This window comes from Lycium barbarum, chromosome 10 (assembly GCF_019175385.1).
Source record: "Lycium barbarum isolate Lr01 chromosome 10, ASM1917538v2, whole genome shotgun sequence".
NCBI classification, from domain to species: domain Eukaryota; kingdom Viridiplantae; phylum Streptophyta; class Magnoliopsida; order Solanales; family Solanaceae; genus Lycium; species Lycium barbarum.
In genome coordinates, this window is record NC_083346.1 from 124,645,512 (window position 1) to 124,664,235 (window position 18,724).

At 34.8% G+C, this 18,724-nt stretch overlaps 1 protein-coding gene across 1 annotated transcript; it reads left to right on the plus strand.

Annotated features, from left to right (window-relative positions):
• The first annotated feature begins 83 nt into the window (after nt 1-83).
• LOC132613461 (receptor kinase-like protein Xa21) lies at nt 84-2,599 on the plus strand. Its single transcript, XM_060327482.1, has 4 exons — nt 84-621; nt 729-1,177; nt 1,578-1,665; nt 2,010-2,599. The coding sequence occupies exons 1-4, from the start codon at nt 84-86 to the stop codon at nt 2,597-2,599; spliced, it is 1,665 nt and encodes a 554-aa protein (XP_060183465.1).
• Nucleotides 2,600-18,724: the final 16,125 nt, after the last annotated feature.

Sequence of the window (18,724 nt, forward strand, 5' to 3'; positions counted from 1 at the left end):
GTTGCGCCTTAGCGCATCCCCTTTCTTGTTGTCTTTTTTGCTCTTGGTTTGGTGTCACTTGCAGTACAAAAAGGCAAAGAGTTATGGCCTTGACTCTTCCTAATTTGCAACTTCAAGGCACAATTTCCCCGTCTTTGGCCAATTTGTCCTTTCTCAGAGAGCTCAATCTGGAGAACAACTTCTTCCATGGCGGCATCCCTTATGGCATTGGCGACTTGCCTCGCTTGCGAATGATTGATATTCAGAACAATCAGCTAGAAGGAAGTATTTCGACAACTCTATTTCAACACCAAAGAGTTCAAAAGATTTCATTGGCTTACAATAAACTCAGTGGTGAAATATGGAAAGGGCCATGGTATGTACCGGAACTCAGAATCTTAAATCTCAAGAACAATAGCCTCATGGGTATAATCCCTCCTTCTGTTGGAAATGCCACAAAGTTGCTATATTTCAATTTGTCTAATAACAAAGTCAGCGGCAACATTCCGAAGGCGATCGGTAATCTGAGCCAACTTACAAAGTTGTCCTTGTACAATAATCAATTAACAGGTTCTATTCCTGCAGTATTGTTTAACATCTCTTTGCTTCTTTACGTGTCTCTGAAATTCAATAGCCTTTCCGGTCCTCTCTTGCTTGATGAAGGGAATATTGTGTCAAATCTAGAGTTATTAAGATATCTTATAATCAAATTTCTGGTCAAATTCCTTCCAACATATGCCAACACACAGAGCTCAATGCTCTGTCCATATCTTTCAACAATATAACTGGAGAAATACCCAAAAATATTGGTTGTTTATCCAAGCTCGAAGAGTTCTATATTGGTGATAATCCAATGAAAGGGACTATTCCCACATCATTGGGCAATATTTCCATTCTGCGAAATCTTTATTGTAAAAGCAATCGCTTGGAGGGGTCAATTCCTCCAGAATTGGGGAAGCTATCAAATTTGAGGCAAATTAATTTTGAGAACAATAAGCTTAATGGTCAAATTCCAAAGGCTATTTTCAATATTTCTTCTTTGGAAACAATTGATTTTAATTTCAACAACCTCTCTGGGAGAATTGCGGCCATTACAGGTCTTCATCTTTCGAACCTTAAGGAACTTTTGTTGTGGAAAAATCAGATCAAAAGGGAAATTCCATTGTTCATAACAAATGCTTCCAAGCTTGAGAACCTGGTACTAGCAGGGAACTTTCTCACAGGAACTATTCCTACTATTCTAGGATGAGTTGCGTGTATTATTCCTACATACCAATCAACCTACCAATGAACCAAGGGAGCATGAGTTGCGATTCTTCTATTCTTTGGCGAACTGTAGGATGTTGCGACATCTAGAAGTCGGTTCCAATCCATTGAATGGTGTTTTGCCCAATTCAATTGGGAATCTTTCATCTACTTTTGAGTTTTTTGAAATAGAAAATGCGCACATCAAGGGCCTCATTCCCACAAGTATAGGCAATATGAGCGGTTTTATATCCCTATCCTTTCAAGGAAACAACTTAGTGGGAAGTATTCCTTCTGATGTTGGTAAGCTTAAACAACTCCAAGGGCTGTCTCTAACTAACAATAAATTGCAGGGACATATTCCAGAGGCGGTATGCCATTTATCTAATTTGGTTCGATTATCACTGGATGATAATGAGCTCTCTGGATTAATTCCAGCATGTATAGGAAATCTTAGCATGCTACAAGAGCTCTATTTAGGTTCTAATAAATTTTCATCAAACTTTCCCTTGAGCCTTTAGAAAATGAGAGGTCTTCTCTTTCTAAACGTGTCGCGAAATTCTATAGAGGGAGAAGTTCCATCAGATATTGGAGAACTGAAAGCCATTGTAGATTTAGTTCTTTCTGTTAATCACTTTTCAGGAATGATACCAAGAAGATTAGGGGAACTCCAAAACCTGAAGTCTCTTAACCTATCGAACAATTCAATTTCAGGCCCAATTCCTTTATCCTTTGCCAACTAATAAGCTTGGAAATCTAGGATTTGTCTTTAAATGCCTTGTCAGGTGGTATTCCTAGGACATTGGAAAAACTCTTGTACCTTAAAACCATTAATGTCTCATTTAATGATTTCAAAGGTGAAATACCCGGTGGTGGTGTGTTTGCAAATTCCACTCCACAATCTTTCCTAGGGAATAGAGGTCTATGTGGAATGCACATATTGGAGGTTCCTGCTTGTGCAATCACTAACCCTGAACAACGATCAAAGTCTAAGGAGTTTGTGCTAAAAGTTATTACTCTAGTGGTTATTTCATCCTTTATGATATTCTTGTTGGTCTCAATTTGGATAATGAAAAGAAAGAAGAATGGTAAGTCCAAAGATGTTGAAAAGATTCTGGAGATGAAGACTTATCAAATCATTTCTTATCATCATATTCAACGAGCGACAAATAATTTTGATGGATCTAATTTAATTGGTGTGGGAAGCTCTGCCTCTGTGTACAAAGGCACGTTATCTAGTGAAATGTTGGTGGCCGTAAAAGTTCTAGATTTGGAAAATGAGGAAATATGCAAGAGGTTTGATACTGAATGTGAAGTGATGGGAAATGTTAGGCACACAAATCTTGTCCCGGTGATTACTACTTGTTCTAAGTGAATATATAGGAGTCTTTGTTCTGCGATATATGCCTAATGGAAGTCTTGATAATTGGTTGTACAAAGAAGATCGCCACTTGATCCTTCTTCAAAGAGTCACCATAATGTTTGATGTGGCCGTGACAATTGAGTATCTAACCCCGATAGTTCATTGTCACACCCTAATCCCGCTAGGGTGTGATGGGCACCCGACCCCATATCCGGAGCCGAGCGAACCCTCAAACTCTTATTTCATACATAATCCCCTCGGACTCTGAAATCAAATAGTAGTGAAACATATAGTAAGCTTTCAAAATCTTTCTTTTATCGATATTTTCAAATCAGACAAAATCTGTAATCATATAGAGTTTAACACATAATACAGAATGACATATCGGCTGATGGAGCCGCTTACAAAATTGACATACTATACCCACGACTCTGTCTGCAAAGTCTCTAATATCAATCCAGAAATCAGAACATACATATACTCTGACTCGGCAACACTCCAGGAATAAGTGGAGCTCGCCAATCCTGCTGGACCATCTTCTGAAAAAATCTTCTACTCATCTGGGTGTACCTGTGTGGCATGAAACGCAGCCCCCGAAGAAGAGGGGGTCAGTACGGAATATGTACTGAGCATGTAAGGCATGGAATACAGAAAAGAGAATCATAACCGAAACAGAGATTTTACCAGAATCAAGTATGAACTTTTGAAACATCAAAGCACTTGCCTTTTGAGATAAAAATCATGTATGTCATCATAAATCGTAAATGAAAATCATGTATGCCATCATCGCATATCATATATCATGTATCATATAACGTGCCCCGGCCCTCAGTGAGGGACGTGGTGAATCATGTATCATATATCGTATATCGTATATCATATATGTGTGTGTGTGTGTGTGTGTGTGTGTGTGTGTGCGTGATCAGTATATTTTGGTTAATACATTTACAGGGGTATATGATATACGATATACGATATATGATACATGATTCACCACGTCCCTCACTGAGGGCCGGGGCACGTTATATGATACATGATATATGATATGCGATGATGGCATACATGATTTTCATTTACGATTTATGATGACATACATGATTTTTATCTCAAAAGGCAAGTGCTTTGATGTTTCAAAAGTTCATACTTGATTCTGGTAAAATCTCTGTTTCGGTTATGATTCTCTTTTCTGTATTCCATGCCTTACATGCTCAGTACATATTCCGTACTGACCCCCTCTTCTTCGGGGGCTGCGTTTCATGCCACACAGGTACACCCAGATGAGTAGAAGATTTTTTCAGAAGATGGTCCAGCAGGATTGGCGAGCTCCACTTATTCCTGGAGTGTTGCCGAGTCAGAGTATATGTATGTTCTGATTTCTGGATTGATATTAGAGACTTTGCAGACAGAGTCGTGGGTATAGGTTATGTATATACTGCATATATTCGAATATATCTCATGTATACACATTCATAAGGATGTATAGAAGGTCAATATTGGAAAGCTTTCACCCCTGTAAATGTATTAACCAAAATATACTGATCACGCACACACACACACACACACACACACACACACACATATATATATATATATATATATATATATATATATATATATATATATATATAATTAAACACGGTACACTTGTAACATGAATGCATATAAAATTTTGAACAAGTCCAGAAAAACCTAGCATACATTAGCAATGTAATGTAAGAGAAGGAAAGGGTTTAATGCATATGAAACCGTCACTGATTCGACTAGTTAAATACTTGTCATGCTTTATCCAAACTTGAGGCCACATAATACTTAAATTTCAATCTCTTTTAGGACAACAAGGGAACATAAGAAGAGCATTTGTAAGGCAAAACATATGGAGGCAAATTCATGATCGGATGCTTATCCTAATGAATTAAAGTGATGAACAGTTCGGGACAAGTAGCAGATTAATTAGAAATATGCCAAGCAGGTCAATAGTTCAAAATTTAAATAAAATACTATCCTCCTCTACTTTTACACTACCCAACTAAAATCATAACTAAACGGGCCGAATAAAGTAGATTCACTGGATTCCATAAACTTTAGCACATAAACTAAACTACTCAGTTTAGGACAAACAACTTTTAAAAAGTTGAAAAAAAGGTAAAAAAAGAAACTTCCACCAAACATATAACGATCCAAATTAGAATGAATGAAATAGAAAGTCTCTAAGAATACTTAATTTCATGTTAAGGATAAGAAATGGCCAAACGTATTAAAGCTCATGCTAGCATATATCAAACAGAAACAGGGGCATACTGCTTCCATATTTCATACCCGTACCATAGCCAATGTAAAACTAAAATATCCATGAAATTTAATTAACTGAACATATACTAATTCAAACATTCAACTGAGTATACTGTTGTTGTTGTTGTTATTGCATTATTGATACTAATTTTGAACTAACAGAAACAGGGGCTGAAAACTACACACCAAACATTAAACATAACGAAACCATAGCTAGCTCATTTGATCACATATATCAATTAACCCGACGAGGATCAGTACAATCAGCCACAGGGAAGACTAGAAAAGGACTGAAATGAAACTAAACTAAGTCAAGATATAAACATATAGACGCTGTTAACTACTAAGCAAGATCAAGACATAGGCGTTTTATCCAATCCTACCAGCATATAACATGCTTCATAAACCATAAACTGAATTAATATAAGAATATAATAAATCATGAAGACAATATACTAATACTAATACATAACGACTAAGAAGTAACAATGTAAGAGGTAAAAAAAATGAAACAGAAGGGGATTAACACATACTTACACATACATTTGACATGAACTTACTTAACCAGGTAGTTAGTGCACAAGTTATGTTGACTATCTAGCCCATGTATATTAGCAAACTATGAAGATCAATTTGTTGTATTTTAACACCGAACATCCTGAATCATGCTAAGCTATTATGTTACTAATAACCAACTTTCCATCAACTAAGCATTTAGTCATACTATTTTATTTTTTAAAGCAAATAATCAAAATAGGCTGAGTAAACACATCTCCATGGGAGGAAGATTGGAACGAATAAGCAGATTCAAACAGACTTGTTATATATAAACCTATCAATTAGTAACAGTAAGCTTTATTTCGAAAATTAACAGACATGAACTTTCTTGAAATAAATTGAATAGGCTTAAATAAATACATCCTGCTTGCAGATTACTATCATTGAATAACCAATCGCGCTACCAATTAAAGTTGATTCGAACTTGAACTAAACAGGGGTTAATATACTTTAGGGGTCAAAATTAATCTAAGACGAATATATATCTACTTGAAATTTATTAATATGAGATTCTACGCCTAGAGCACAGCTAAGCAATTAAAGATTCATACTAACACGTAGTCGATTGAACAAATTACAAACAGGTCGCACAAAAGACAGATTAAGAACAAATCATTTCCAAAATAATAAAACGGAGAGTAAATTACCTTTCTTGTATGCAGCGAACAGGGTGCGAGGATTTCAGATCTACCCTCGAAACACCAAATCCGAGCTTACGAAGCTCGAATTCACAGCAACAACAGAACAGACGAAAAATTGTTTGAGTATTTTTTGATTCGGTATTTTGAACTGTCACAACGAGTTGCAAGTTTGATATTTTGGAAAAATTTAGGTCACTCCTAGATCGGTTCCCAGAGCCCCCTTATTCGACTGGCAAAACGATTATTTATAGGATCGATTCGCGTTTGAGCTAAGGTTTCCGTTTGTGAAGAAGAGAGAGAGGAGCGGGAAGAGGAAAGGAGCGGGGGACAGAAGGAAGTGGGGGACAGAGGGAAGTGGGAGAGACAGGCATGGGGTGTGCGGCGTGGTGGATGACGATGAAAGAGGGAGAGAAGAGAGAGAAGGGAGCGGGGGTGTGCGGCGTGGCTGAGGAAAATGAGGGAAACCCTTTTAAGGTTTCCTTTGTTAAATGAGAATTGGGCCGGGTCGTGGGTTAATGGATTGGGTCAATTTTCTTTTGGGCTGAATTGGCTGAAAATGTAGGCTGGGCGGATGAAAATAATGGGTTAACTGATTTGGGCTGGTTGTTTTAAAATATTGGGCTACATACATTTAAATAAAAGACCTATTTAAATAACTCTATACTAAAGTGTGTTAAAATATTTCTTAATATAATATATGCAATTATTAATGCTCAGATAATAAAATTATATGCCGTCGTAATAGTCGTGCAATAATATTTCGAAAGTCCACAGTAAATAAACACTATTATTTAATTATGCGAAGATAAATACGATGCGTGTGCGTAAGCTGGGAAAGAAGTGCTGAAATGACAAAAGAAATATGAATTATAATAGTACTGGTAACATCATCATCATAATAATAATAATAATAATAATAATAATAATAGCTAGTAACTATAATAGAATAATGAAACACTGGTATTGATAAGAAGCTAATAATTATAGTAAAAATATAAAAAAAAATATTTTATTATTATTTTTTGGTTGCCAAAATATTAGAAGCGTAAATAGGTATTTCGGAGGAGAGGCAGGACAAAATTGGGTGTCAACATACCATGTATGCATATAACGTGCCCCGGCCCTCTTTTGCGGAACGCGGTGAATAGAGTCATCATATGTCATCCTGGCCACCACCCCGTTATCATATCATCATGTCATCATATCATATATAACGTGCCCCGGTCCGCAAGTGAGAGGGACGCAGTGAACAATGCAGAGGAGTATGCACGAGAACATATCCTGGCCCGGGCTCAGTGAAGGACATACTGAAGCTGCATGAACAGAGTAGTGCGAAACCATATACACATAAATCGGGACCCGATAGATAGGTACACTTATCGACCACCTGAAGGTTCAGAAACAAGTTTCAAACCCATCGGGAGCTAGTATATGAAAGTTACGGATATTTTTGCCACAGAACCTTTACGGACATTTCAGAAGCCATTTTTTTGGAAGATCAAAGCAACAATCATGTTAAGGACCTTTTGGATCTCGTGATGGATAAAATCAAATATAGCTTTTGGAACCGTACGTACATATCAAAGTATATCAAAACTTAACGGAATAGTCGGACGCGCTATCATTTAAAAATCAAGACATTAATCATATCACTTATCTCCTAAATGCCAATTCAGGAACATATCAAATAGATCTTTGGATATCATACCGACATCATATATCATATATATACATATAACAGATTTATGCACCATACTTGTAGAACATCATACATTGTATTGCTGCGGAACATGCAGCCCGATCCATAAACATATTATGTTATTGCCGAGGAACGTTCGGCCCGATCCAAGACTGTATGCAAAAGTTAGAAACATTAATACTTACAGAATCATTTTAAGGGCATGAATTCTTATACTTGGCTTATTATCCAATTATGCAATAATCTCAACCATACTACGTATACTCGTATCAATAGGCCAATAGAAATCGTAGACAAACTCGGAAACTTATCAAATAGAGCTTCGGAATCATGAAAACGTATCGAAACCATATAAAGCGGCTTATGGAGGTCAAAGATATTAGCCACCCTAATGGCTCTAAGAATGAGAATTTCTTTGAAATCATACATATACATCATTTGTTCATTTCATAGAGATCATGCCAAAAGAAAGAAAGGTAAGCCTTACATACCTTGTCCGCTTCCTAAGCTACGCTTATTTGTCCAAGCTTGCAAGTCTACATTTAAGAGGATTTACACAAACATTAGCCTCTTCATCGCACATTCGTACCATATTTCAAATTATACTATTTTATATTCTGCCGAAAATCGGGCAGCACCTCCCCTGTTTATATGCCTAGCCCGAATTCTCAATTCAGCAACCAACAACAACAACAACAATACCAACATCAATTATAATGTTTCCAACTCCAAAATATCTCATAAAACAGCCCACACGCTGTTTTCCAACTTTTATAACTAATTAACTCAGTATACAATCATTTAATCACGCTTTCTTCGTAAATAATCCCATATTAACACAAGTAGAAAGAGATTCATACCTTTCTCCCTTTAATATTGTTGTATCTTCCCTTTTTCACCTTAGTTTTATGCCACAACGCACCGCCATACGATTCTGCAGCGAAAACTATACGCTATCCGGACTGAAATTGGAAAATTATACCTGGTTTGGGCTAAAATTTGGTGGTGGAAAGTTGGGGAATTTTCTAGAATATTTGGGGTGTTTTTCGTGTGTTTTTGGCTGAAAATGAGGGGGTCTCCCCCTTTGTATAATCGTTTCGGTTCTGTTTGAACCGACATTAAATTCCTTTTGCGTGTTCGCGCCCTCTTTGGGCGCGTTCGCGCAGCTTCAGTTTTTCTGACTGCACCTTCGTTCAGTAAAACGGTCATAACTTTTGATCCCGATATTGTGTGAGTGCCCACGACCTATGATTGGAAAGAACTTTCAATTATCTACAACTTTTATTTCTGGGGGTTTTCTCAAATTCCAAACTTATAATGCCTTTTTTTCCCCTCCAAGTCGGATCACCCAAAAACGTTTTCTTAAATCGTCCTTTTGGAGGGTCTACACTCATTTTTGGCTTATGGGTCCTTCTTAGGACTTACTCAACTTTCCATATACTATTCATATGTCTCATCATATGTCCTTTATGAAACTACGATATGTGGGGCCCACTTAGCTTGCAGCAACAAGGGCTTTTCGTCAAATAACACATGAACTAATTTACACCATATGGTCTCCCAATGTCATATATATGTTATTATTACCTTCTTATAACACAACCTTCGTTCCGAACTTGATTTTCAGATTTTCGTTCAGCGCGTTCGCGCCACGTGGGGGCGCGTTCGCGCTGTATTGGCCCTTTGGCCCATACTAAGCCGTCTACAGTTTTGATAACGCGAAATTTTTGGGTGTAACATTCATTGTGACCTAAAGCCAGCCAATGTTCTTTTGGATGAAGAAATGGTGGCACCTGTTGGTGATTTTGGCATCTCTAAGATTTTAGTTGTAAGCAAGTCTATGGCACATACAAAGACATTAGGCACTCTTGGATATATTGCACCAGGTATACTAGTCTCTTTCTATTTCTGTTATATATCTAAGACGTTTCTTTTTTATTTTCACAAAAAATCATAATTAAGCCCTTCAAAATTCTATCACTAAATAAAAATCAAGTTAAGCACTTAATTGTTGTTATATATCGGATGAGTAATTCTTTCTCATTCTCGTTCTTTTAAGAATATGGCTCGGAGGGAATAGTATCCACAAGTGGCGATGTTTACAGCTATGGCATCATGCTAATGGAGGTTTTGGAAAAAACAAGACCAACAGATGAAGAGATACTCAATGAAAATGTTGGCTTGAGGGAGTGGATAAGGCGAGCATTTCCAAGAACTATGATGGAAGTTGTGGATGCTGATATTTTTCATGAGGAAAAACAGATCACTTCCAAAAGTGAGATCTGCATAATTTTCGTGATAGAATTAACTTTAGATTGCACTAAGGAAACACCAGAATCAAGAATAACCATGAAAGATGTAGTCAAGAGGCTTAACAAAATCAAGAAAACATTTTTGGAAATGTAGAAGTTATCTCTTCCGGTGGTGTGCTTTCTGACCTGCAATTTAATATGTTGCTTTTCTTTTACATGGTTTCTTTTGTAAAGTCGGTGTAGTACTACTTGGAGACTTGGAGTCATGTACTGTTTTGTACTTCAGATTGTTGTAGTTCCTCGTTTTCTGATTCACATTTGAGTGGTTTTTTTTTAATTTTTTTTTACCCCCGTTTTGAGTGGTTTAATTTGAACATATTTATTTTTTTGAGTAAGTATGGTTTGAGTGCTTGAATAAACCAGAATTAGATTAATGAATATTATGAATGTGTTTAGCTGCACTATTTTACTTTCTGTTTGTAAGCTTGGAAATATCTATTCCATCTCTTTTCGCCTCTCTCCTTCATATTTTTATTCAGTAACTAGCTTCTGAAAAGGTGCGTTGCACGTGTATCTTAGGACAACTGTTACAGATTTCATATTATATTTTTTTAATTGTGTCTATTATATTAACACTATTTGTTTGAAATGTAAAATAGAAATTAAAAGTAAAAAAAAAAAAAAAAAAAAAAACTCCCGTTAGTCGTCTACAATTAGAATATTGTTCTCCAAACTTAATATCACGTGATCAGACATATCTTTTGATAAATGTGTTGATATAGAATAGGTATGGATTTATAATACCTACACTTCAACACTAAAAATACATATGGAAATAAAAACCAAAAGTTAAATCTAAATAAAAGAATCATGTACCTAGATCTAAAAATTCTCCTTTTAACTGCAGAATAGAACTTAACACTCATTTTAAAGAAAATAAACGTATCTTATCCCCTCGAACCTTCTATTCCTATTTAAATGTTGCTAATAAATACTATTAATATTTGTGAATAATACTCAAAAACATTTAATGAGTTTATTTAGAGGTAAATGTTATACATTATTTAGCAAGTTGTAGTTTTATGTATACCCCTCGCCTTATATCCATATATAATTATTTTTCGTACATAATATTTATTAGTGACTATATAGTTAGAAACTTTGGAAAATTTAAAATAAAGCAACCAAAAAGGTGAAGAAAAATAAGACCAGAATTATATAAATACAATCGTACCAGCAAATAGCTCACATATTTGAAAAGAAAAATTCTATCTACTCATACTTTATATTGGAACATTTCTAACACCTCCGCCCATAAAAGGCAAAACGGAAAAAAATAATGGAGAAAAGAAAGAAAAAAGATATAAATGAAAATAACAATGTTGCTCCCAAACGCACACGCAAGTATACGCGGTCGTACAAGTAATATAGAATTAAAGTCCAGATATCATACCCACGAGGACTTATGATTAACTATTTACTAAATTAAACTAATGTTAATTATCTAAACAAGAAATAAAATCAAATTCATATTTAGAAACTAACTAAAAATAAAAGAAAGCAAATAATGAACTTCAACCAAGAAAGATCGGATTTTTATCGGAGAAGAGATAGATCTAGGGTTATGACTACTAACTATCCAGTTGAGTCTTTAAACCGTTCTACGTATCAATTTCCTGAGTTACTAGTTGACGGGTTGATGTTAATTTTATGATATTCTTTCGAACTACTCACAAGCCTGCAGATGCTACTATAACACCTATATTTCTATGGTCGTCAGAGGTAACAAGAACGCATTTACTTCTCTGTAACCAACTAAGTAGGGCTAAAGGATATATTTATATCCTCAATAGCGAAACAATTAAATCGAACAAACTCTACTTATTCTTATTACGTACGTGAATTCCCTCTTTCAAGTCCAACTCATGCATCACAGATATTGCCTAATTAGTGATCAAGTAATTTAACAATTAAGACCAAGACTAAATAAATATTCCAAAGATGAAAAATTAATAGATGTAAACGATAATCAAATGTCAACTTTCATGTTTGTGTCAAAACCCTAAAACTAAAGAGTTTAGCTCCACATAGACATGGAGGAAAAACAACAAATCATCCGAATAAAAAAATGTAAAAACGAGTACTACAGAGAAGAAAAGATAAAACCCTATAACTCCGACTTCCACGACGGCTCCTAGCTCTCTCTCTTGGTCCAAAGTTATTTACAACCCGTGTATGATATGTTTATAGGGTACCAAAAGGCCTGAATTTTTAAAAATCAAAGCCAACTCGGATCGGAAAAAAATAGCAGGCTCGCGTCACACCCCGTGCGGCTGCAACGCGGAAACCCAGAAAAGATTCAGAGGATAATTTTCTTGCGTTAGGCGTGCGAAGCGAGAGCTTCAACTTTGGGCAATGTTGCCTTCGTCAATTTGCTGCCAGGTATATCACTTTCTCTCTTTTGCTTCTCTTCTTTTGTCTCCCACTTCGTCTCCCCTTCTTTTTCTGTTTTTTTTTTCCGAGTTTAATTCAATTTTGCTCCAAATCTCTTTAATTTCACACCATTTTATTTCTACATAATAAAATATAATATCAATCACAAAGAGATATAATTTATACTCCAAAGACGATTAAAAATACTAAAATGTGAGACAACTAATAGCTAAATATATGCATTTTAGGCCGAACATCAAACAATTACCGGAAGATTTGATTAAAAGGAAGCAATTATCATTCACTATTTATTTAGAGACACGAATAATAATGTATTCATCCCATCTTCATTCCACACAACCAGAAAATTATAGAAGTCCAAACATTGATATTGTGCAAAATGTAAATTCTTTTTTTGAAGAAATAAAAGATAATTATAGAACAAATATAACGAATCATGAAAGTTATTATCATATGGTTGCGGTTGTATCTTGTCCTACGATTTTGATGTCATCAATACTGAGAAAGAGAGAGAGAGAGAGACATATACAATTTATACAAATACAAATACAAATACAAATACAATCAAAGATGATGATACATGGACGAAGAATGAAAGAAATAAAAGAAAAGATTTTGAAAGCAATTGAGCACTTTCCATTTGTTATGATTCATCTGATATTGTTCAATGCCTAAATTTATAGTTTGCAAGACCAACTATTCCTTAATTCAATATGAGAAAATGAAAAGATAAGTGTTTTAGAAATTTAATTTTGAAAATGAAGGGTCTTGGAGGCCGAGACCTTTTCATGTTTCATCTTCCTTAGTGTATTTCTCGTTCAATTTGGATACAAATTATAGGGGAAGAGTAAAAGTTAGTCAATTGTATTTAGATGCTTTTTGGTCTTTTTGAAGTAAGATAAATAATGAAATGTGAGGGGAAAAAAATGTCTATTACTAATGTAGAATATAAAATTAGTATACTTCTCAAAGGGTAAAAAGGAATTTAATTAATGTGCCATAACTAAGGAATTAAAATGCATACTGTTGGGCTTCTGATTTGCCTTTTAGTAAATAAAAATATGATTATTTAATTAAATTTACTATTTAATTAAATTTTGATTTAATGTAGGAGCAAAATGGTAAACTAACTTTGAAGGTAGGAGCTTCCCACTTTTAATAATAACCGGTCTCTATGTTCGTGCGTTGCACGAAGAATGCCTACTGAAAATTAGAAACTTCCAAATGCAAATATTATTGAACATGTACATAGCACAAAGTTTGATAACCAATTCCTTCAAATAAAAGACAATTTAATTCCTTGTGTTTTAGCTTTATTTCAATTTTGATCCTTGTGCAATTCGGCAGAGCATATATTAAAAGTTTAAGAAAATTATAGTTAAAAAAAATTGTTTGAATCCTAAAACAATAACACCTTCACATAAATAGTACTGAGGAAACATTAATGCAATTATGTGAAAATATTAATCATAATACATGAATGAATATGTGATCAACCATACCCAACACTATTTGAAAGGCATAAAATTATAACAACCCTCTTTCCAAATGTCTTTCGTTCAAGCACACAAGAATTAGTACGTAGATTCTAGTTGGTTGGGATAACAAATTCTTCTCCACCCATTAAAAGTATTTTACTACGAATATCTGATTTATCACCATCCTTCCATAATCAAAATCATTGTATATGCAGGCACTACAGTGAGCAAGAAGTAGTCTATCACAAACTCTTCATCCTAAAAGACAACGCGATTAATAAGTTGACGCAAAGACCTCTAAACAAAAATAACAAAGTTGAAAAATAAAAGGTATAATAATAGGAAGAAATAATACCTTTCGAGAAATTCGCCGAATATATTATCAGTTGACTTCAAACTCCTGCTTAAAAGAGTTGTACCCAATTTAAACTTCGGAAAATTTTTCGGTCGGCGAATGTGTAGTGTAAATCAAAAGATAATTCCACCATTGGATAGTATTTTCAATATTACAATTACATTCACCTTCAACTTGCCTCATTAAATAAATTTAAAGGCATAAAAGTAGATTAAATATTTTCGTCTTCAAAGTTTAGCGTGGAACATTCATGGTTTTAAACAGAATTTAAACCGAAAAAAATAACTCTTTTCAATAATTGCTTAAATAAGACTTTTTGAGAAATAAATTGGGACGAAAGCTATCTACAATCTATCAGAATGACTATTGGACTTAGTTTATTTTCCAACCATAAAGGCTAGAAAGCAGTACTCCAAGGACAATAGTATGGCGTAAAATTAAAACCAACTGATCACCAACTGTAATTAAAATAAATTAAGATCACCTGTGTATATTAATACGGTTGTGTAGCTGCTAAGCAATGTGTGTATTAATACGGTTGTGTAGCTGCTAAGCAAACAAAGAAAAGATGCAGATATGTATTCTAACCTGCCGAGAACATTTGCGAATTTTGTTACCTTCTTTCTGCAGCAACAACTCCATACAAATTATGATGAATTCTATAGAATAATGGCTTCTTTTATAGAAGTATTTGGGTTATTCTTATTCTACATAGAAACATATACTTAAGAAATTTAAATTCCACACAAACTGGGGAACCATAAGCGTACACCAACATATTTTCGTCCAAAAAGAATTAGGATACAACCCTTTGAACAAGGCGTACTGGCAGGTGATTAATTAGCATCCGAAAAGAATTAAAATTCCCAAAGTAGATGTATTTTAGGACTATAGTAAGTTAGGGGTGATTACAATTTTAGTAACTTAAACTTAAATATTTAAGGGTATAAAAGTCTATTAACATTGGAGGATATTGGTCGTTCAACATTTAGCAAAAGTTATTCGTGCTTTTAATATATGTAGATAGATAGATAGATGTGGATATGATGAATATGATGCTCAGTTTCATTAAACAAGTTTATCGAGGCCGAGATTTATCAAAAAAATAACTGTAAAGCTGCTTAGATATTAACACAGTTTTACGTGTTAACCAACTAGCGATTGTGTTGAGTCATATAAACTTGGAGCTCTAACCCTTTCAGAAATTTTTATACAACGGAAGAAGCAAATTAATGAATCAAAATATGAAGGAGAGACTTAAAAAGATGGAAGAGAAATCTTGCAAACAAAAAGCAAAATAGTGCGACTAAACACGTTAATAATAATTCTTGATTTATTTCTTGTATTTTCAAGTATTCAAACCAGAATTAGAAAACCATTAGGATATGAAATTACAATATGAGGGAATGCAAAGCTCTGAAGTACAAACAATAGGGGACAAGTAATATGGACGACTTCACTAAAGAAACTAGGTTAAAAAAACAACACCACTCACGGGAGAATTGGTTATTTGGCCCTTTACAAACTCTTTTTAGTTTTATGATCCTTTTACAACAGATTTTCCTTTTTTTACACATAAGAGATTTGAAAAAGTTATTTTCTTCTATTCAAATTGTAAAAGGCCAAGAAATCTTATTTTCTTACCACTTAAAGAGATGCTAACTTCTATGTTTCCAAAAATGTGTTCTTAATTTTGTTAAGTCTCTTGACTACGTCTTTCATAGTTATCCTTGACTCTGGCTTTTCCTTTGTGCAATCTAAAGCCAATTCTATCAGTGAGGCTATGCAGATTGCACTTTTGGAATTGGCATGTTCTTCCTCTTGAAAAAGATTGACATCCACAACTTCCATGATTGTCTTGGAAAATGCTCGACTTATCCACGGCCTCAAGCCGAGATTTTCATTGAATATTTTGTCAATACCTCTATCATCATGATGCCATAGCTTTAAACATCACCACCAGTGAACACTCTGTTGAGAAAAAAATATGTTGAGAAAAAAATATGTGTAATATCTCAAAAAGAAATATTGTCTAGATTAATTCTTTAAAGGCATTTTAATGAGTCTTTAAATTATTTTAGTTCTATCTAACGGTTCTAGACATTTGTAAACAGAGAAATATGAAAACCACTTTCCAAACGTTAGCTTTCATCTGTTACAATTCTTTAGTGGTTATCATTAACCATTATCATTCTTTATTAACCTATTAATAATCACATTTACTACGGTAGCAACAAACCTCTTTAGCCTTGAAATTTCTTGCTGACCATTTGAGTTCTTGACCAATATATATTTGTTAGTCCTTTTTCTTTTGGTGGTGCAGAGAACAACATAAATTATTCTTCCCATATCATAGTGTGCTGGGTTTTTCTTTAAGATAAATCTTTGTTAGATTCTGGCTCCTAGTTTTGTACTAAAAGAGTTTGTTGAATCCTGGAGATACACCCACAGCGAGTGAAATATCCTTAAGGACAGTGTCTTAATTGACATGCCTCAAGCTTTGAATAATTTGCTACAGTATTCGTCATCGATTATTTTCCGTAAGATTTCCAACGCACTCTACCCTCCGAGCCATATTCTTAGAAGAATGAAAATGAAAATGAAAATGAAAAAATAAACAAATTACATTCGAAGTATGATAATAATTTTGTACAATCAAAAACTTGAGTTCTATTTAGCTCTCTAGATTTCTGTTAAGGTTGTATTTTTAAATCGTCAGATCTCAAAAACTATGAAAACCACACTCAGGCTTCTTTCCTGCTTCTTCTTTTTCTTTTTTCGTGTTAGTCAATAAATCAATCAACTCTCCTCAGTCTCAAACTAGTTGGCGTCAACTATATAAATCCTCTTTTGCTTTCCGCTCTAGTATAGGCGACTTCATTCAAATGCTATACCTTGACATTTTCGCGAAATTAGGGGTTCTCTAAAACTAATATTTCTCTAAATCTCACGTTGTATAAGTCTCTATTTAGTCTAACTAATACTCAAAAGACTCCTAACAATTACCAGACCTCATACAAGTGTAACAACAACAACTATGTCTTAGGGTGTGTTTGGTATGGAGGAAAACATACCAATTTTCTCATGTTTGGTTGGTCAAAATGTTTGGAAAATATTTTCTCTAGGAAAACAAGTTTCTTAAAAATGAGAAAAATAACTTCTCTAACAAAAGTAGGGGAAAGAAATTCCATAAGTGACATTCCAAGATAATGTTCATTATCTCCTTCCCAGTTCCCACCCACCTAATGCCCCCAACACCCATCCCAGCCCCGCCACCCCTTAACCCCACTCTCCACCCAATCCACCTCATGGTATTTTGCTAGATTACATATAAATGTTTTTTGGGATAATAATTTTTTGCTTACTTGTCAAACATTGGAAAATAAGTAAGAAACTCACTTGTTTTCCAAGAAACCATTTTCTAGGAAAACATTTTCCTACTACCTTCCCCCAGCACACAGATATTGGTAACTTTGTCCACCCAAGCGTGGACAAAGGTGGGCAACTTGAACGAATAAAAAGAGAAATGACAAAAATGGTTCTTATATTTTCGGGTAGGTTCAAAATAGTCCCTTATGCACTGAACGGTTTTGGTCTTTAAGTTTGCCAAAAGTTACACTTTTAGTCCCCGTCATAAATTTATTGAACTCTGTCTTTTAGATTTTACGGGAATTATGAAAATAAGAGAAATTAGCCTATGCCTGCTCAATGTACGTAAAAGAAATTCTTCCACACTTCTTTGTCCAACAAAAAAACAGACATGTGATTTGCCCGTAAAATACTGCCTCATCTCTATCATTTGGAAAAGCAGGGAGAATGGGCAACAGGAAGTCATTACTTTGCCTGTGCCCAAAAAACCAACAGAGTTACCAATATCTTGCAATAGTGCTCTCCTGATGTTTGGAGTTTGCTTTGGGCCCATCACGAGCTCTTGAATAACCTCAGCAATTGACATCCTTAATTGAGCAAGTTGTGTATCACTGTTTAGACTCTGTGGCCGTACTGATCTGAGGTCGATATTGATGAATCTGGGATGAATTTGTTTCATTTAGTACACCTGCCTCACTCAAGCTTATTGAGTGAATGAGAAAACCATAAGCAGTTGGTGCAAGCTTCGATATATTTCTGGTTCTGGCATAACAATTCCTAACACTCTCCTCTGGGTCATCTGGAAGCATAGGGAGAACATACTCAGGAAATATTTTGGCATCATTTGGAGGAAAATCTCTAACCAAAGGAAGAACATCACATAAAGTTTCCAAGGCAGCACAACAAACAATTGCTGTTGGATCCAACAGCATTGCAATAACATGTGGAAGTACTCACTGCAACTGATCGTCGTCATCAATGTACAAGGAACAAGAGTTCAGCAGTAATACATCACCTTCTCTTCATAAAAGGCAATTTGACA